At 36.6% G+C, this 20,699-nt stretch overlaps 1 protein-coding gene across 1 annotated transcript; it reads right to left on the bottom strand.

Annotated features, from left to right (window-relative positions):
* Positions 1–1,069: 1,069 nt before the first annotated feature.
* On the bottom strand, positions 1,070–19,921 carry LOC135689760 (beta-1,4-galactosyltransferase 1). Its single transcript, XM_065207093.2, has 8 exons — positions 19,231–19,921; positions 10,816–10,934; positions 8,153–8,269; positions 7,133–7,320; positions 5,981–6,103; positions 5,553–5,648; positions 2,802–4,730; positions 1,070–2,240 (listed from the first exon to the last, which is right to left on the bottom strand). The coding sequence occupies exons 1-7, from the start codon at positions 19,430–19,432 to the stop codon at positions 4,562–4,564; spliced, it is 1,014 nt and encodes a 337-aa protein (XP_065063165.1). The 5' UTR covers positions 19,433–19,921; the 3' UTR covers positions 1,070–2,240; positions 2,802–4,561.
* Between the last annotated feature and the right edge of the window lie 778 nt (positions 19,922–20,699).

Here is a 20,699-nt window from a genome sequence, read left to right as displayed (position 1 = left end):
ACAATTTTTTCCAATATTTTACCCCAATATATACACTAAGGACACAGGGGGCACATGGCCTCGATTTTTTAAAACTGGTAGCTTTGTTCTATATATATACTCATGGAAGTGCCTCTTTTTTGTCTTATGTGCCCCTCCCGTGTCTAATTCCTATGCTCTAATGCAATTATTATTTTGAATCTGTTTCTTCGCCTTGCTGAGTGACTGAGTTATGACTTGTGAGTGCCATTTCATTGGAAGAATTTCGTCAGCCTAATGAAGCACTATGTCACTTTAACATTCTGTAGCTAGGCAAGCATTTTGAAACAAATTTTAACTTGTTTGAGCAATTTTTCGCATATATACAAAAAAGGAAATCAGAAGGAAACTTCTGATTTTAGAGAAGAAAATTTGAATAAAACAACATGGAAATCTCATTTCTGGAAGTGAAGAGGAAGGGCTGAAAAGGAACCTTCCGAAAACTCTTAGAGCTTCTGAAAACGCTCCTTTTAGAAAATAGTTGTTTCTTTCCATTAATTACCTATAAACCGTCTGATTCAGAGAAGATATCAATTACAATAAAATAGATACAAATAGCTTGAGGAATATAAAGCGCCAATCTAGCCAAGATAGAAAATAAAACATACGTTAGGGTAGCAAAGGTATGGAAAACGGTAGGGCAAAATGGCGACATGCAAACGATAGCCTAAGGCAGGAAAATGTATTCGCCATTTCTCCGATTTTTGGTTAAAAGAAAATTTAATCATTGGTTTGCATTTTGTGGGAAAATCAGAAAAACCTGAAGCACTGCTGCAAAAGAATTCTGTAAAATATTGCCAAATTATTTATGGAAGGTATTTTTGAAGAAAATTTGAAGAAAAATAAATGATTCTTGTTTAAATTTGAAACAAACCGCTCAAACCTTTTTTGATAACATTGTACATTTGAATCTCAATACTGTTTAGTTATATTTCTGATTTGCTCGTTAACTAAAAACATGACAAGCAAACAATTAATCCGAAACATCCTACGATCATTATGCCTTTGAAATTAATGAATAGAACAACCTAAACACAAAATACCTAGATTGTTTAGCAATCCAACAATTTTGATACTAAGCAGTTGCCTTAGAAATTATTCAACCCTACCCCCCTAAATGAAGTTGTGATAGGATAACTCTGGTCCTTTATAATCTCGCTATCATATCTGTTTCGCTTTTTCTCTGTAATGTATATAATTTTTGTTCTGTTTTTGTAAAGCTTTGTATGATGGTTTTCTGGTTTTTGTAAAAAAATGCGTTATTGCTGATTAAATGAACATCAAATGAAGGAAATCATTGTCTCTGTAATTAAATCCTTTCGCAAGGCCTATTTATTCCCCGCTCTTCCACCCACACAGTTGACTCCAAAGCTTCGACTGGTCTAAAAATCGCTTTAGGAGTCGTCACTTGTTATAACAGCCCCCCTAATATAATTGAATCAATGACGTTAGCCGATTTCAAATAAAAGTAAACTGCTTTCAGCGAAGCGAGATTTTTGCTAACGGCTAGATCTATGACAAATCTTAGCCTCGTTTACAGAAATAAGTGGAATTCCTGAAACAGAACGAGAACGAGGGAAAGAAAGAAACCAACAAAACCAATCACTGAAATAAATGACATAGCAGGAAGAACTCTATTTACTTTACTAATACATCACAATACATATACGGCTTAATGACACGTGACCCAATAACGAATTCAAAGAGGCCTTCCAATTGCGATTGTCTTGTGAAAAGTGTGTTAAGGAAAAACGAAGAAGCGAAAAATGTTTTTCTACATCAATAATACGATGGGGAGGGTCAGTTCAAAATGTTATTATTTTGCTTTACTAAAAACATGAATTACTAAAAATTTCTAACTAAATCTCTCCAAACCATCAAGTTACTCTGTAGTTTTTGAGTCTGAAAGGGAAGTGTTTTTATCTTGGTCGTTTTCATCCGACGAGCTTTCCTGGCTCACGCTGCATATACTGACGTTGAAAGGAGATCCGCATACATCTCTTCCGTTCCATTTGATAGATACCTGATACAGCCCTGGGTGTGTCGCGTAGTATACAACACCATGCAGGTTTGGCTCAATGCAATAAATATCAGATTTGAGCGACTGCTGTGGCAACTCGCTGTTCAAAGGGCCTTTTATCCCATAGCTGAGATATAGGAGATCTAAGGTCGCCGTATGAACGAAAAATGATGTTGGCTTGCCAACCGTTCCTCGAATGAGCCTGGGAAAAAGGCAAAGAAACACATTTAGTAATACATTCGTTGAGAACTTTGCAAGTTTCCCCAGCAATGATTTGACAGAACCAAATACGTGAATAAATTTCAGAAAGAGCTTAGCAACGTAACAAGGTGTTCGATGCTCTGCGCAATTAGATTGTTCTTTCAGCAAAAATAAATTTACTTTGTAACATACTCTATTCTTAATCAAAGCACTTTAAAGGCAAATACCAGCAAAGTTACGTTTTGTTTGCGGAATAACTTTGAAAACGTAGTTATACTGAGCCTATCTAGTTACCGTTGCTTACTAATATGTTACATTCCGGTAGCAGCTCCTACAAAACACTCTGATGGCTGCCTAAACCGTTGATTTTCTTTGATATGTAACATCATGCATTTCTTCAATCTTTTTTTAGATATGAAACTAGAAAAATATCAGTTTTATTAACCCTAGTATCAAAGCCCAATGAATATTAGGAATTCTGTGTTGTCAAACTACAGTTCATCTTTTTTGTTAGTGTACATTGAAGATGGCTTAAATGTGAAAATTAGTACTGATAATTTACCCTTTTCCTGAAACTGTACAACCTCCATAATCATCGATGGATTTGTCTCTGTTTAGCCTCATTTTCCTGTAATTTTTTGAATATGCGAAGTCTCGGCACTCAGAATAAGCTTTTCTCCGACTTATCCGTTTCTTGTACACTAAATTTTTCTACCAGAGGACACGATGATATCAGCAAACTTCATTACGAACAATATTATCAAGCGCTGTTTTCTTACAAGAATTGCTGCATCTAGCAACTTCCTAAATTCACTGAGCATGCAATTCACCGACTCAAACACACGCTTAGCTTTCTGAGAATAATTTGAAAAAAGATTAGCCAAATGTTGCAGCTGAATTCTCTGCAAAAGCCAGAGAAACTTGCAAACAAAAGAAGAATTACAGTTTTGGCAAAATATTATCGTTTGTCGGAACAGTTGCACAGACGTACATGTGGCCATCTGCCCCTTGGAAAGCTTCTCAAAGCGATGTTACTCCCATACGTGCATCGTTAAACAGGAAAAATTGCATCAAATACTCTTTAAAACACAAGTACTATTTTAAGAAACAGTTAGTGAGAGCAATTATCTTCCTAGTAATCAATGACTAAGTCGAATGCAGAGACTTTCTTGGGATCCTCCGGGACTGTCGAAATTTTGAGAGGTTGATTAAGAATGATCATGCCATAAAAGCTACTAACAGTTTATATTTGAAAATGCGATTCTCTAAAACTTAAAACGATTATTTACACGAATCTAAAAAATGTTGTCATAGCTAACGAAACCTAAAAAAACATATACTCTCAGTCTTGAGACTTTTGCACGCTTGTCGGACCATAAAATGACTCAAGTCCGGATAACATGGCGGTCAATCAGCCTAAAGGCCGGTTTCCACCTGAGCGAAATCTTCAGCGAATTCGTCAGCGATTAGAATGTCTTGTTCTTCCCGGGCATAGGCGAATTAGCTATCGGAATATAAAAGTTGCCAGAAGCTCAACTTTCCAGCGAAACATTACTTCCATCTGAATGGAAACGCACTTGGTGAATTCGCTGAAGAATTCGCTCAAGTGGGAACCGGCCTATTGTAATTTTTAGTCAAAAAATTTGTGCTTTGTAGACAATTTAGCAAAAACTGAAGATTGATAAAATCTTTGGGACAGGCTTGATCAGAAAAATTTGAATTCGAAGTGGGATTGTCGAATTTGAGGATCATTTTGGCTTAATTTTGATTAACTGGCTTGCTCTAAATGTTTCAATATTATGGTAGCTTTGGCAAAGATTTGATGATCTATCTAAAGCTCTTTCAGTAAGTAGGTGCAAAGTTTTTGAATGTGACTGCCAATATCTTTGAACCTGGATTCAAACAGCAGTTCAAAGAATGAATCACAGTTCCTATTTTGAATGCTTGGTTGACTGAAAAGCTCTAGAAATGGTCAATGCCTTTACTACATCATTTGAATTTGAAGCGCCAAAACATATTTGCAGTATGTAGAAAGGTCACTCGTTGAACAAATCTCGTGACCGTATATTTATCAGTCAGTATCAAGAAGTCTCTGACATAGACAGACTTGGAATATGCACGACTATTGTAAAACGCCAAACGTGCAAGCAAAATGTCTGTTGGGTTTGACTCGTTAGAATGATCTGATGGAAACTTAATTTCATAGAAGAAATTGCTTAAATTAATACCAATAACAAATTCAAACGATTCTGTTTTTACAATTCATTTAAAGATTTACAGATAAAATTTTCAATTTAAGTTGCTGGCTCGAATTGATACTTTTCAATTTTTTCCTTTGGCTGTCGTTAATTTCTTTTCCTCTTCTGTCATTTGTGAGTCAACACCAATCTTTGTATACAAAGTCATATTTCTTGTAGCCACCACAGTGTACCTCAAAGATTTCAGGCCATCTTTATCTATATATTTTTCAACTTTTTCTAGAAGCTTTTTTCTAAGAAAAAATAATTTTCTAATAAATAAATCAGTAAGTTGTGTTTGTGTAATGCTTGAAGATTTAATGCATAATATTTTTTAAAGCCGAAGTGTTGCATTTAGAAACGTTCAAATTCATAAGTACTTAGAACTTATTTATGATATAAATGTATAGGGTATAACAAAGGGTTTTTAATTAGCTAAGTTAATAAGGAAAGGTCCAAGGACCTATAACAAAGCTCTAACAAGGGAAATTATCGAGGAGGTGAGTAGAAAGAAGGGTAAGATCAAGTTTGTTGATTTTAGCTCCAAAAGATGAAATAATTAAAAATTTTGGGAAGCAAAATTTTACAAGCTATTTAGGAAAGAAGCTAACTATTTAAGTGAATTATACTTAAAGAGTTCACTTGGTTTTTGAAAAGAACCTGATAATTCTAAGCAGCAAATTATAGATTTAATTTTTCTGGTTTTCTTAGAAAGCAGTTTTAAACATTTGGTACCGGAAATAGTTACAGAAAGGCATTGACGCGAGTGCATAGCTTTTTGTCCTGTAAAAATAACAAGCTTTTTCTGGATTTGGCAGATATGTTCATAGAACATAGAAACATAGAAACATAGAATCCCCGATCATACTGATATCAGAGTACAGTCCCTATATAATTCTCGTTGATCTCTTCAGATTAGTGGAAAGGACTTTGCATTGAAAGGGAGTATAGTTTAATCTATTTTCTATTATACTGGAATTTTATGAAATTCTGTGAAAAATTTTGCACTGATATCAAGAATCGGACCAATTTTAGGCACAGGGTAAAGTTGGAATATAGTCAAATTAATCACTTACGCATGCGCATTCTTTTCGCTTTCTTGGTGTTTTATCATAGTATAGCGCCCAAACTCCATTGCTGGCCGCAAAAAGCGCAATCTTCGAGTTCTGACTCTACAATCAAACGAAAATACGTTATTGATAGACAAAATAGCTATTAAATATTTTGAAGATGTACCGGTGATGTTGGCTAAAGAAAAGTTTATTTCAAAGTCAGAAGAACAAGCTTTTCTCGGCGGTCCAGGTTTTAAACAAAGGGGAGCTTTGTTTAAAAAAAATTCGTGACAAGCAACATTTCAACAAATACATGTCTGTACTTGCCTTGCTGACTTCCTGTCTTAGGGACAGATTCTTCATGAACATTTCTGTTGAATGAACGTTTCATGAACATTACTTTAAAATTAAATGGTCAAAATTATCTTGAAATATTGGGAAAAGATTATCACCGATGGAACATATCATCGTCTTCTGCACCCCATCCGTAGTACCTGTTCGGGAAACCATTCACTTTAACAAATTTGTCCTTATTGAATGACGTCACCCCTCCAAAAAGATATGGACTGAATAATCTGAAATGGAACATAGTTTCATTTGTCAAAAGAGGTTTTCTTGTCGGATTCATTCCTTGCTTACAATTGCTTACAGTTACAATTGGGCAGGAAACACCAAGAGATGCTCTAATAATGAAATCACCCAGATCATCAACAAACAGTAAGAATAACACTGGGCTTAAAAGACAGCCTTGTCTTACACCACGGGTGCAACTGAAAATGGTAAAAAGTGTCTTATAACCTCTAGCACAAGATGAACCAACTGCAGACAATTTGATCTACAACAAATTCATCAAAAGAAAAGAAATTTTGCCTTAAAGGCAATCGACAGAAGCTGAAGTGGCCTAAGCCACCTGACAATCAACAACTGACCAATCAGTGGGCATGCAAACACACTCATGCTATTGATTGGCTAATGTTGATTGACAGATGACTCAAAACATTGATTGTTTCCAAGATGTGGCAAGCTTTACATGGATTCTGCACATTCAATACATTCATAAAATTGATTATTGAGACGACATTGTTTACGTCTACAATACGACGTATAAGATAATGAATAAACTCAGCCGTGAAAGTCCTTGGGATAAATTTGAGCTAAGATTACCGCACTTAGGCTATGCAACAAGAAACTGCCAAGATCTTCAGATCCTAAGACTAAATACAGAATATACGAAATACTCGAAATACTCGGCTCTGAAATTATAGAACGACACATCTGTTGATATATGAGAGGCCTCAACTCTTGGTTGCTTTAAAAAACAACTGGAAGCAAACCTACTGGCTTATCAAATATGCGAGCGTCAAAACACGACCCCCTAGAAGAACAGCTATATCAAAAATCTACTCATACCTTGCTCATATCATATACAACAATAATCTTTGAGTCAATATGCCGTCTTCGTCGTCTTACCATTAATTTCTTAATAATATACATTGAAAATATTTGACATAAATAAATTTGCTACATTTTTCTTTTGGAGATCCCAGCAAATTTTTCGTATAAAAAGTTGACTACACATAAGATGGAATTTGAATAAGACTAACTTGTAATTAAATTTATCAACGGCTGGTGCCATGTGTCTCACACTTGAGGGACACCCATAGTCATTTCTGTCATCTTCTGGTATCATATCAACATCATGGAAGACAAAACAGTCAAAATCGTTATACTTTTGCGAATGCTGGAATCCAACGTTCATCATCTTGCCCTTGTTAAATGGCTTGTCGTCAATCTAATAAAAATTCATTACTTTTAGATGGAAAATCAGCAATAGTCAATTTTTCTGAATTACTTTCTTTTATGTGCAATGCTCTCATTTGTTGGATTATTAGAGGCTCGGGTGTTCTCAACTTTGTTTTTATTTCAACATTGATTTTCTACAACTACATAGAATTGTTTCTAAGTCAACTAAAAAATGGTTTGTCTGATCATTTTAGTGACGAAGTTGATAAGCTAATGAAATCAAGTTTGTTAAGTAAACATGATGGAAAGTTTCCAAGAAACATCACCTTTTTCCTTCTAATTCTCCATTAAGGTTGGGCATGTTCTTACGGTGTTTTTAGATTTTCTGAAAATGGAGCCTCAATGTTCTTCTACGTATAGTGCGTTCTTTAAAAAGAATATTTTTTCTTTTTCGTAAATTCATTGGGTACAATTTTCTTCTAACTTTATAAAGACGAGGAAACTATCATGTTTTCTCATCCTAAAAATTTGACATAAAAACTTTATTTAAATTTCCTATGTAAAATAAAACGAGTCGGAAAGGCAGCTATCTATCAGAAGTTTCAAACGTTCAACAAAGAAAGCTGCCAAAAACATTTAACTTGCTGAAACTTTATTGAAGTAAAAGAAAAATATTTGTTAAAAGAGCCTAGCATAATAACTATTTTATCTGTTTCACTTAATTCTATTTTAGCTCTATCTTCTATTTGCTGTAATACTTTGCGCCTTCAAATTAATCAAGCATCACCCAAGAACAATATTCATAATTATAGGGGCTTCAAAATCGCAATGAACTTGTGAGTTCATTGATAACAGTTGGGAAGGTGAATTTAGCCTCTTACCTGTTCAACAACAAAAATCCTATATTCTAGTTTTTGCTTTTGAAGAATTGGATGCAAATATCGCAGTAAAATGGCCAAGTGTTTTTCACGATTGCGAAATGGAATTATAATCGCCACCTGAAAGGTAAATCAGATAGGTTGGTGACAATTTCATGGGCCAACATGGAAATCATTTCCAAAATTTTGCCTAAAAGCAAAGGTTGAATAAATTTTGGCTGGATGTTTAAACCACCGATATTCAAAGGAAACGAAAGTTTTTGCACTGGTACTTTTGAAAATTTTATTTGAATGACCACTAAATTGGAAAAGGGTGAGACAAGAAACAAAGTAAAGAAAACAAACAATTGAGAAAGAAAGCATAGAAAGCTTTTGCCACTTACAAGCCAATATTGATTACGCCATTGCTTTTGTAAAACGTAAATTCTTGGCAAAATGACTAAATGCCCTATATATTTTACTAAACATTTCATTAAACTTTTGTTTAGTGAAAAGTTTAGTGGAAAGTTTATTCGATTTTCCGCCATGTTTAGCATTGTTTAGTGCTGTTTAGCCAATGTTTAGTCGTTTTGCCGCCTATTAAACTTTTGTTTTCTAGCATAGCGCCGTAGCTGTGGGAAATCTAAGGTTTTCTAGGGTTTTTCGGTCAGTCCGTTTGTGACCCAAAATGTCTATAATGCCTTTGTGAGAAATTTGCTTCATCTCCTTGTACGCTACTATGTCTTCAACCGTCATCTTTGTTATCAATTCGCTAAAAAGTATTTTCTTTTCCTTTCGTGTCATCAAATTCTTATTTTTATCCCGTTAACGTCTTTCATGATAACAACCCCACAGTGTTCTACACAGATCGCAGTTCAAAAATGTGGAGTAAAGTTCTATGAAAAGTTTAGTCACGTTTTGCCACCCTCGCTAAACTTTGCTCAACTTCACTGAACAAATGTTGAGTGAAATGTTGATTGAAGTGTTTAGTCGTTTTGCCGTGGCTTAAAAAATTTTGTCTCAAATAATTCCAAATATCTGGCAACCCTGATCTAGAATAACACTTAATCTGATATATACATATAACAGGAGCAGTAAATGAAAAATTGTAAATCATCTTATAATTTAATACTAATGTTCAAAATGAAATTATATAAGCTAAAGATTGCAATTGGCATGCGAGACATGGTCCTCTTTTGCCGATATAATCCACTTGTTGCTTCTGACCGTTAGAGAAAGAAATCAAAGACAATCTCCCGTGTTTTAAAAATGAAATGAAATGTTCCTCTATAGTAAATTTCCAAAGATTTTTCTTGATTAAAATATTGTAGGCAGGCAAATCATGTTAGCAATGTTTGAATGCCAAGGCCCTTACTGTTTTAGGGTGTTGTATGAAATCGTTTTGATATTTTCATTATGTTTAAATGATACAGATTTTCAAAAATTGTAAAAGATCATGCCAAGACTGTCATTTTATTAATGAAAAAACTATCGGGAATTAGTTCAAATCTATGCCACCACCGAAAACTTCTAGTTACGCAACTGGTATGACAAGATGGCCTCTGACATAATCACGATAGTGACATAACATGAGTAAAATTACAACGAAAGCAGCTCGTTTGGCACTAATATCAGCATAAACTAAGACAGCAAAATTCTGTATATATATAAAAAAGTAACGACTACCACATATTAAATTCAGCATGATAATAAACACAATGGATGGAACCTTTTTGGGCATTGGTACTGTGCCAATAGTACTTAATCTCATCTCAAAGCATTTCAATACAAATTTTGCAACTAAATTAAAACATCTTGAGTCCTCATAACTCACTATCAAGCCAAATTGATTCCAAATTGTTAGCTGTTTGAATTTTGAGCTATAAATTGGAGTGCATTTATGAGGTAGCATCTCTTGTTTGAAACCACTGGTCATGCCATTATAAAAAAAGAATTCGTTATCTAAAAATGACGAGCCTGTCGATAAACTTGGATACCTTTCTTATCTAGATATACATTTATGCCAAATCGATCTGTCTCTACTTCTAGATTATGGGCACCTAGTTTTGACCATGCAAGACTTTGTCTGTTTTGAAGTCTTGTACAATGTCATGATGGAGTCATTTGATATATTGTGATATGCACACCCTATGTCTGCTTATTAGCCACATGTTAGTTATGTAAATAGTTAGTTGAAATTGGAGTATCGACTCGAGAACATGAACGTTTCTTTAAGTATTTCTACACAGTGAGAATATAATATAATTAAAAACTGCTTTAAACTGTGCAAGTATCTTTTTATATTTCAATGTGCCTATTAAGTCTGCTCGTAATTTTCTTCCCAAAAAGCCCCAAAACCAGGGTACTGTCCCTAAACGTTAGAAAGGGGGCTGTTCTGTAGGCAACTTCAAGAAGCCACACCCAAGACCGCACCCTATACCACACCTATAGTCATATCCTGTATACTTGCACTATTGTTAAAGATCGTTTCAAAAATTGCTATAATCTTATTACTTTGTGTCTTTACGTAGCAAAGGTCCATTCTTTTGCAGAACTATTCCACACCACTTTTTGTGCCAGTAAAGGCATTTTGTTATCTGTTTGTATCTGTAGTGCATCATGAAGCAAAATAATCTATAGCTTCAATTAGTTAAAAAATACTGTTGAAATGTAATCTTTGAGTTTACCTTGCGTCTTGGTTTGCATTCAGATGGCTTCCAATGCCCACCGAACTTGACTTCAAGAAATCCATTCTTCTTTGCTAGCTCGTTCAAATCAACATCACTGAGATCGACTTTCAATCTTCCTACCAAATAAGAAATAGAGGCATGACAACAGAGCTGTTGAAAATGAAGTTTTGAAGCTTAGAGATAATGCTTAATCTTTCTTTGCTGAATGTAACTTGAGCATGACGTTGAAAACGTGATCAACCATAGTGCCGTTGCTACTGTAGGGCGTAGTAAGGGGTGTGAGGTGTGGTGGTTTGGAGTGACAACTCTCATTTAAGAACAAGTTTTTGTCATGTGGGGGTACTTTGTCGGAAAAAATTCCTACTTGTCAGCAAATAAAGCATGGCTCACCAATATTTACGACAAATGTGACTTGAGCTTCCCCCTTGAGCAAGATAGCTAGCACCGGTCCTAGATTTTATCGAAAGAATTTGGAAGAAAGACTATGATTTAAAGTATAATTTCTAGGGCAACGCCTTGCTCATCCAATTTTTGGCAAGATAACCATCTTAATGCATGACTGTAGTGTATTCCTCTGTCTAAATATTGGACAAATTAAGTTTAGAAGCCCATCCGAGGGTCAAATTGCTCTATGAAAATATCGTACACCTTTGATGAAAATCATATTGTTTTATCTGAAATCCCTGGAATAGAAATCCTTTTGGTTTTGTAAAAGTTTCGTATGCCATGTGCAAGAATGAATTATTCATCGTGCTAATCAAGTGAGAAATAACAGACACGTTATCAATGTTTATCAATAAAGATGAAAATTACAAAAGGTTCATGATTATTTCTTATTTTTAAACAATACTGGAATCTTTTCGCCCAAGCGTAAAAAAATTCATGTAGAGATATTTCTCTCAAGATGACCTTTTGGTTTTGTAGAAACTTCGTATGCTATGTGCAAGAATGAATTATTCGTCCTGCCAATCAAGTGAGACAATCGTGAAACAAATTTTTGATTCATGGAATAATGATAATCATCGGTGGCTGAAATTCACATTTTGAGGTTTCCAAGACCCAATACAAGAACATAGGAGTAAGATATGAGAGGCACTGTGGAAAATAGGATCGAAATGATCAAAAAAGGCCGATTTCCATTTGACATTGTTTGTGCGTATTATGTCTTATGTTTGCCCGCAGTGTAAGTGTATAAATCGGGAAAGAAACTCTTGTATATCTCTTGAACATAACATCAACCTTCACTTTGGCTAGTCCGATATACAATAATAAATAATAAAACAATAGTGTCCATAGGGAGTCCATAACATCTCTCCTCTTCTTCAAAAACCAAAGTTACTAACATCGGTAATTTATTAATAAAGTAGTTTTCAGTGTGTGATAGCTTGAACATAATACATAGGCATCATGCGTGATCTCCTTGGATATCGACGTACGTCTGTATGAACTGTATCATCATCATTATCATCATCAGTTTCTGAATCGATTTTTGACTCAAAGGAGTTATAAAACTTCTTCTTTCAGCGATTACTTCAGTTCCTCTGATGTCAATGATGCGATATGGCTTCGGATCGAATTTACTTGTCAGTTTGTTCTTTCTCTCTTGTTTGACGAGTACGAGATCTCCTTCTTTGATGTCGGATGGTTTTGTGTGCTGACGTTTGTCATAGTAGACTTTGGCTTTTGCCTTGCTATCATTTCGTTTGACAAGCTTATGTTTGTTGGAACTTGGGCTGTGCAGTGCAGTGTTGACCTATAGTTTAAGAGAAATAAGTGCAGCTTCTTTCTCCAATCGTTTCCTTCAATTTTAGACGTTTGAAGTAGTTTCTTGAGAGGTCGATTGAAAGATTCTACTTCTGCATTCTGTCTAGGCCATAGTGGTGTTCCTGGTTTGAATTCAATTCCCCATGTTTTCATGTATGTTTCCATTTCAATTCCGTTAAATGGTGGACTATTGTCACATATAAATTTGACTGGAATCCCGTGTGTTCCAAAAATACGATCATGTTTTGGAATGATGCTTCCTGCTGCCGTTGATTTAACAATTTCGACTTCAGGAAAACGGCTGTATGTGTCAATGACAGACAGCAAGTATTCTGCGAATGGTACTGGTCCAAAGAAATCCGCTTTGACCGTGTGCCATGGTGCTGGTGGTAGGTCTATTGACTGCATCGGTTCCTTGCTGTTTTCATGTCCCGTTGCTTGGCAAGCAGTGCATTGATCTACGAATGCTTTCACTGCTTTATCGATATATGGGAACAATACTTTCTCGCGCAGCAACATTCTCGACTTAGTTGTCCCTGAATGTCTTGGTTTATGAGCAAGTTCTATAGCTTAGCGGCGTAGTGTCTGTGGTATGACGATTCTTGTGCTCTTTAGAATTATGTTTCCTGTGACAGTCAGATCCTGTTTGATGCTGCAAAGAACTTTGAGATCTCTTCTGTTGATGGTAGGATCTTGGATTTTAGCCATTTCATGCCACCGATTTCTGCAAATCAGCTCAATTGCAATTTGGAGGGTTTTATCCTTTTATCTTTTATCCGTCTCCTCCTCAATTTCTTTCAATGTCATGGCTTTTGGGATGGCATTTTAGCCATTTCATGGCATCGATTTCTGCGAATCAGGTCAATTGCAACTTGGAGGGTTTTATCCTTTTATCTTTTATCCGTCTCCTCATCACTTTCTTTCAATGTCATGGCTTTTGGGATGGCATTTTAGCCATTTCATGGCATCGATTTCTGCGAATCAGGTCAATTGCAACTTGGAGGGTTTTATCCTTTTATCTTTTATCCGTCTCCTCATCACTTTCTTTCAATGTCATGGCTTTTGGGATGGCATTTTAGCCATTTCATGGCATCGATTTCTGCGAATCAGGTCAATTGCAACTTGGAGGGTTTTATCCTTTTATCTTTTATCCGTCTCCTCCTCAATTTCTTTCAATGTCATGGCTTTTGGGATGGCATTTTAGCCATTTCATGGCATCGATTTCTGCGAATCAGGTCAATTGCAACTTGGAGGGTTTTATCCTTTTATCTTTTATCCGTCTCCTCATCACTTTCTTTCAATGTCATGGCTTTTGGGATGGCATTTTAGCCATTTCATGGCATCGATTTCTGCGAATCAGGTCAATTGCAACTTGGAGGGTTTTATCCTTTTATCTTTTATCCGTCTCCTCATCACTTTCTTTCAATGTCATGGCTTTTGGGATGGCATTTTAGCCATTTCATGGCATCGATTTCTGCGAATCAGGTCAATTGCAACTTGGAGGGTTTTATCCTTTTATCTTTTATCCGTCTCCTCCTCATTTCTTTCAATGTCATGGCTTTTGGGATGGCATTTTAGCCATTTCATGGCATCGATTTCTGCGAATCAGCTCAATTGCAATTTGGAGGGTTTTATCCTTTTATCTTTTATCCGTCTCCTCATCACTTTCTTTCAATGTCATGGCTTTTGGGATGGCATTTTAGCCATTTCATGGCATCGATTTCTGCGAATCAGCTCAATTGCAATTTGGAGGGTTTTATCCTTTTATCTTTTATCCGTCTCCTTCTCAATTTCTTTCAATGTCATGGCTTTTGGGATGGCATTTTAGCCATTTCATGGCATCGATTTCTGCGAATCAGGTCAATTGCAACTTGGAGGGTTTTATCCTTTTATCTTTTATCCGTCTCCTCCTCAATTTCTTTCAATGTCATGGCTTTTGGGATGGCATTTTAGCCATTTCATGGCATCAAATTTCTGCGAATCAGCTCAATTGCAATTTGGAGGGTTTTATCCTTTTATCTTTTATCCGTCTCCTCATCACTTTCTTTCAATGTCATGGCTTTTGGGATGGCATTTTAGCCATTTCATGGCATCGATTTCTGCGAATCTGGTCAATTGCAACTTGGAGGGTTTTATCCTTTTATCTTTTATCCGTCTCCTCCTCAATTTCTTTCAATGTCATGGCTTTTGGGATGGCATTTTAGCCATTTCATGGCATCGATTTCTGCGAATCAGGTCAATTGCAACTTGGAGGGTTTTATCCTTTTATCTTTTATCCGTCTCCTCATCACTTTCTTTCAATGTCATGGCTTTTGGGATGGCATTTTAGCCATTTCATGGCATCGATTTCTGCGAATCAGGTCAATTGCAACTTGGAGGGTTTTATCCTTTTATCTTTTATCCGTCTCCTCCTCAATTTCTTTCAATGTCATGGCTTTTGGGATGGCATTTTAGCCATTTCATGGCATCGATTTCTGCGAATCAGGTCAATTGCAACTTGGAGGGTTTTATCCTTTTATCTTTTATCCGTCTCCTCCTCAATTTCTTTCAATGTCATGGCTTTTGGGATGGCATTTCTGGTGATGAAGTTTACATATTCTTCGGCAATTGTGTCTTGCTCCGAGCGATGCGACGCTGGATGTCTTGATAGGTAGTCTGACGGATTATCTGATCCATTCTTAAACTTTATGGTAAAGCTGTAGTTTTGCAGTCGCAATTGCCATCTCTCGATACGAGCGGGTGGTTTGGCAACTGGATTGTTGAAGATTGTTCCCAGTGCCTTGTGATCTGTAAAGACATCGAAGTTTCCTGCTCCATAAAGGTATAGATTTAGACGTTCAATTCCCCATACTAGTCCTAGCTCTTCTCGTTCAGTCTGAGAATAACGCTGTTCGACAGGTGTCAACGATGTTGATACATATGCTACGATTTGTGATCTGTCGCTTCCGGTGTCGATGTTTGAGACAGTATTGCACTAATTCCATATGGACTGGCATCTGTAGTGATTGCTGTGTGCTTGGCAATATCAAAGTAGGCCATCACTGGATCCGATAATTGAGCTTTCCTTATTTTCTCGAATGCTTCTTGTTGGCTTTTTCCCCTTTGAAATTGTGCATTTTTCTGTGTCAGCCTTCGCAGGGGCTCTGTGATTGATGCATAGTCTTGAATAAATTTTGCGCAGTATTGAGACATTCCTAGTAGGCTACGGACTTCACTAACAATCTTTGGTGGTTGTGTATTGGCAAAATCTTGTACAAGACTTGGGTTGGGGCTAACTCCTTCCTTGCTGAAGACTAGGCCATAGAATTGAACACGTGTTTTGTTGAAACGGCATTTCCCTTCATTGAAAGTGATTCCCTTTTCCACGAATCTTTGCAATACTTTCTCTAATGCAATATTGTGCTTCTCAAGGGTCTTTCCCCTAATAATTACATCATCAGACATGTTTTTGGCATTGCTGATATCTTGAATAGTCTGAGAAATTGTGTTCTGGGAAATTTCTGCTGCTGAGTTTACTCCAAAACAAAGTCTTTTGTATCTCCTGAGTCCCTTGTGTGTTGTGAATGTTGTTGGGTTTCTCGACTCTTCTGCCAGTGTCAGCTGATGGTATCCTTGTTTCAAATCAAGTTTAGAAAAATGACACGCACAGTTACAATCAGCAATCAGTTCATCTGTCGTTGGCATAGGGTGTCTTGTGCGTAAAATTGAGGTGTTAGGTAAATGCATGTCCACGCAAATTCTAATTTCTTCGCTGTTCTTCTTCGGGGTAATCACCAAAGGACTTACCCATTGTGTGGCTCCTTGCACTTTTTCGATTATGTCATCTTCCTCGAGTCGGTTTAGTTCTTCCTCGACTTTCTTTCGTATGTGGAAAGGGATACTACGTTGGGCTTGGATGACTGGTTTGATTGCAGGATTTGTGTGTAGCTTAACTTCAAGTTTTTCAAATTTCCGACGCCTTTAAAAATTTTCTTGCGCTGCTTCAACAAATGATTGACGTAGTTTGGTGAATTTACCGTGGGCTGGGCTGAATGTGTTTGTGTGGCTGTTTTGTTTCTTGTTGCACTCTGTTTATGTTTATCTTGATAGGTGCAAATCTTGAGCCGTTTGAGAACTGAGCAAATTCCCTTTTACATTCTTTGCAACGTGGAATCGTGCGAGAGAAATCTTTTTACTTGTTTAACAGTTTCTTCGAAAGTGCCTATTAGCTGGAGTGGTGCTTTTGATCCGTAGGCAAAGATTTTGGTGTTTGAGTTCGTGATCGTGACTGGTTTCCCTGTGGTAGTAATTCTGTCAAACGACTTTTCATCCAGAATGTTGACACTCGCTCCTGTGTCGATGAGAAACCGAACTTCCTGTCCATTGATTTTGAGCTTAGTCTCCAATTTCTTTGTGTATTCGTTCGATCTGATTGGTCAACCTTCACAGTCATGTGCTCGTGTTTCTGATTGGCCTATTTTGATCCACAACTGGGTATATATATTTCTTAGCGTAAAGTTTTGGATCTGACGTTCTGACTTTTTTCAAAGCCATTTACAGTAAACATATTCCTCTGAGCTGTCATCTGAGTTGGTATTGCCTTGTTTACTTGCCATCTGAGTTTACTTTCTCGCGGTTTTGTTGGCTTTTCTGACGTTGTCTGCAACAGCGAATGAAGTGATTTTGTTTCTTGCAGTAACTGCACACTTTTCCCTTGGCAGGGAAGGGTTTATTTCGATGAGGGTAATCGAATCCACAGTAATAACAAATAGCTGGTTTCCGTGAAGGTGGATTTGCAGAATTGCGTTTTTGCTGTGTTATTCCTTTCCCACTCGGTCTGTCCCGTCCACCGCGGAGCAGGGGGCTGGGGGCTCTAGCCCCCCACTTTTTGCAAAAAATGACAAATAGCAAGTAATACCAGTAAAGCCTCTTTTCATGCAGTTCTAGCCCCCCCCCCACTTTTTTTAGACCCCCACTTTTCTCAACGCTCCGCGGTACTTGATCGGCGAGTGTTTTGAAAATGTCCTGGACTTCAGAGCCTGCTTGGTAGGGTAGCAATGCTCGCCGTGCAGCAAGGTTACTTTGATCGCTATGGGGATGTAAAATCATCCAAATTGTTTTTTATGGAAAAGATTTACCAGGATTCAAAGCTATATCACCACTAGTCAGCAGATCCTTGTCAGTAGGTGTTTACGGTTTTTGTAACCATAACTATGATCTCGTTTTGCTTTTTTCCTTTCATAACCAAATTTCTTTTCGTGGACCTAAGCTTTAAAACCAACTTGAACCTGATGCCAAACAGGCACCTTCCCTTCCCTTGCCACCTTTAAAGAGAAGAATGAAGAACTAACTATGAACGACCATTCTTACTTGGTAGTATTTATCTCCTTCCTTATAAATGTTTTTGTAACGGCCCCCTGAAAAGCAGTTCTCGTGGACTCACAAGGCTACCTTGCCTGAATAATTAATAACGTAAAAAATGTAAATGTAATGTGAATATAGGTCCATTTTGACATGTATTCCCTAAGAATCACACGCGTATTAAAATTGCATCTTCTATTATTCAAAGTTATACCAGACCGTTCTGGAAAACATTTCTGGGATCTCCATTCAATCCAAGAAGGCTTGGTAAAATCATTACTCTTTGACAATATTGTGAACATGCCTTGCTATGCAGGCCAGACAAATTATAAGTGAGAAAACGCCAGAAAATTGTGCTAAAAATGAACGAGCTTCCAAAATAATTGCACCTGCACGAGTGCTAGTTACAGGCGTAACTCAACATATCGAGAACATTTCTCAAAATTCAGACTGAAAGTGCCGGTAACTTTTTTCGCGCAAAGATTGAAATTTTTATGCAAAAAGAAGCGCCACAAGTGCTCCTCTAGTCTTCGTGTGTATTTTTGCGTATCGACATATGCGACGTATACAATATTGCAGACAGTACGGCATCCTCATGTACGAGCCTACGAACGCTGTACTGTACTTGTTGATTTAAAATAAAAAAAGTCGTCTCGAAAATTAAAAAAAAAGACATGCAATGCAATTATATAGGGATTATTATGTCTACTTTTTTATCGTGTTTACTTTTTTACGCTCGGAAGCCTGTTTAAGAGAATTAAATTGTAAGAATTTTGATAAAAATTTGAAGGAATAAATTCTGATTAGGAAAACATTATCCAGACATTTTCCGAATTGAATCATTTTCCGTAATGAATCAATTTCATCCTAAACCTAATGAAAATCTTGTTGAACGCCTAAAAAGTAGTCTGCACCAAAATCGTAATCTAAGTATCAGGCCACTGGGCTCTAAAACCTTTTTGGTTTTAATATATCTTTTTGGTTATCTTGTATTCGTTGAATTGTGAGTATGTTGCCTGATCACATGAATATGAATTTGAGTTTGCATTTTAATTTGAAATTTATCGCTGCTGTCTATGTCTATTATCGCTGTTTTCGTTTGTCAAAGCACTTTTTCGCAAGTTTTGAAAATGTATCTTGATAACAAAATAAAAAAATTAAAATGAGAAAACAAAATTAGAAAAGGTTGATTAAAAATTTTTTTCGTAAGAGGGCATGTTTGATTAACCAAAGTTTTGTTGGTGAACTAATTTCAAAAGCAAAGAAAAATTTAATACAGCAAATCTAACTATGATAGAAAAAAGTTACCAAGAATATCCTCATCCCATTTGCAGCATGGTTGTTTGACTCTCTCTGACATCAAAGGAAACTGCAAAACGGAACCTCTGCCAATGTATTCAGTTGAGAAAACATTTTTGTCCCTGCTCTCCCTGTTAACAAGGAAGGTATTAAAGACGGTTGCTGTTGAAAGTAAGACTATAGCTGCAGCAATTGCCTTTAGTGCGTTCATTCTTGTTTAAGTGAGACCAAGGCCTGCTTTGCTGCGTTTCACGGTGTTGCTAAGGAAGTTTCTTGTAAACTTTCGAAATTGAATGCTTCTAAAGGCTTAAAAGGAATGTTTTTAGAGCTTTTGTGGACACAAGAGGGCTATTAACCCAGTTACGTTCTACTATTGAAAAGATTTCCACCACCTGCAAAAAAATAGCTTTGCAGTACAGTTGCCAAGCTTTGCTAACTAACAAAGATTCAACTAACTGTAGCAAGTTACACGTTTTATAAGAACTTCTGTGTCTGCGCAGAAGCGGACTGACCCACCGAGACGGGAAATGTCCCGATGCGCCCTTTGATTGACCTCCTGATCAGCAAATTCTGCTAGACTTTCTGAAATCCTTAAAAAGAACATATTTTGTTTTGAAAACAGCTTAAAAAACCAAACTTTTTGCAACATACTAAAAGCTTTTTCGTCTGACATTCCTCAGAGCATAAAACGTCAGAATGAAGGGTCAAGGTAGCCAGTCCGCCAGTGAGAATCAGATTTAGATTCCGGTTCCGGAGTCATCATCATCATCATCATCAAAATTACATTAAACGATCCATTGCGGGTTGATACAAATGTCTACGCATCTATCGTTTGCTGAAATGGTTTCTACATAGACTGTGAAAGGATTCTGAGTTACACTGATTAACTATGGTATCAGGCAAGCTATTCCAAATGGGTATGATGGAAAAGAAGAATGAAAATTTGACAACATCAACTCTTCCAAATTTTGGCATAATCTTTTTTGAGTGTGACCCTCTTGTCATTCTAAAAGCTGCCAATGAAAAAAAGTCAAGGGGTTTCAAAGCAACCTGGCTTGTAAACATTTTATGAACGTATTTTAACTGAAATAATGATCTACGCAGTTCGAGTGAATCCCATTTTAAATGTAACAATAATTCTGTTACACTTGACCGCTGACGATAATCATCCATTACAAAACGGGCTCCATTTCTCTGTACCATTTCAATTCTATGATTCAATTCAGCTGTGTGCGGGGACCAAACCTCGCAGGCATATTCTAAATGGGGTAGGTTGAAGATGCGAATAACTGCCAAAACAGAATCTAATTTCCTATTAAAGAAATCACTCACTAGTAGCTACTATTTATAACAAATATCAGTTGAATGTCTTACCTCGTTTTTCTGAAAAAACGGGGTGTATACCGACCGTTAGCTGCTCTGCTTACAGGGAAAAAACTAAAAAACGAAAATAACAAGAAAAGGTATTCAACTGGTTT

This window comes from Rhopilema esculentum, chromosome 5 (genome assembly GCF_057945365.1).
Source record: "Rhopilema esculentum isolate cy_ngs chromosome 5, ASM5794536v1, whole genome shotgun sequence".
Lineage (NCBI taxonomy): Eukaryota > Metazoa > Cnidaria > Scyphozoa > Rhizostomeae > Rhizostomatidae > Rhopilema > Rhopilema esculentum.
The sequence above is the reverse complement of the archived record's forward strand: the minus strand, read 5'-3'. Positions and strand labels throughout refer to the sequence as shown.

Excerpts from the sequence above, each read along its gene's own strand:
- LOC135689760 (XM_065207093.2), bottom strand. The coding sequence starts at position 19,432 with ATGAACGCACTAAAGGCAATTGCTGCAGCTATAGTCTTACTTTCAACA. Across the intron at positions 8,270-10,815 it reads AATGCAAACCAAGACGCAAG|GTGGCGATTATAATTCCATT; the intron begins GTAAACTCAAAG and ends TTTACCTTTCAG. Across the intron at positions 5,649-5,980 it reads GACGATGATATGTTCCATCG|AGTCAGAACTCGAAGATTGC; the intron begins GTGATAATCTTT and ends GTTTGATTGTAG.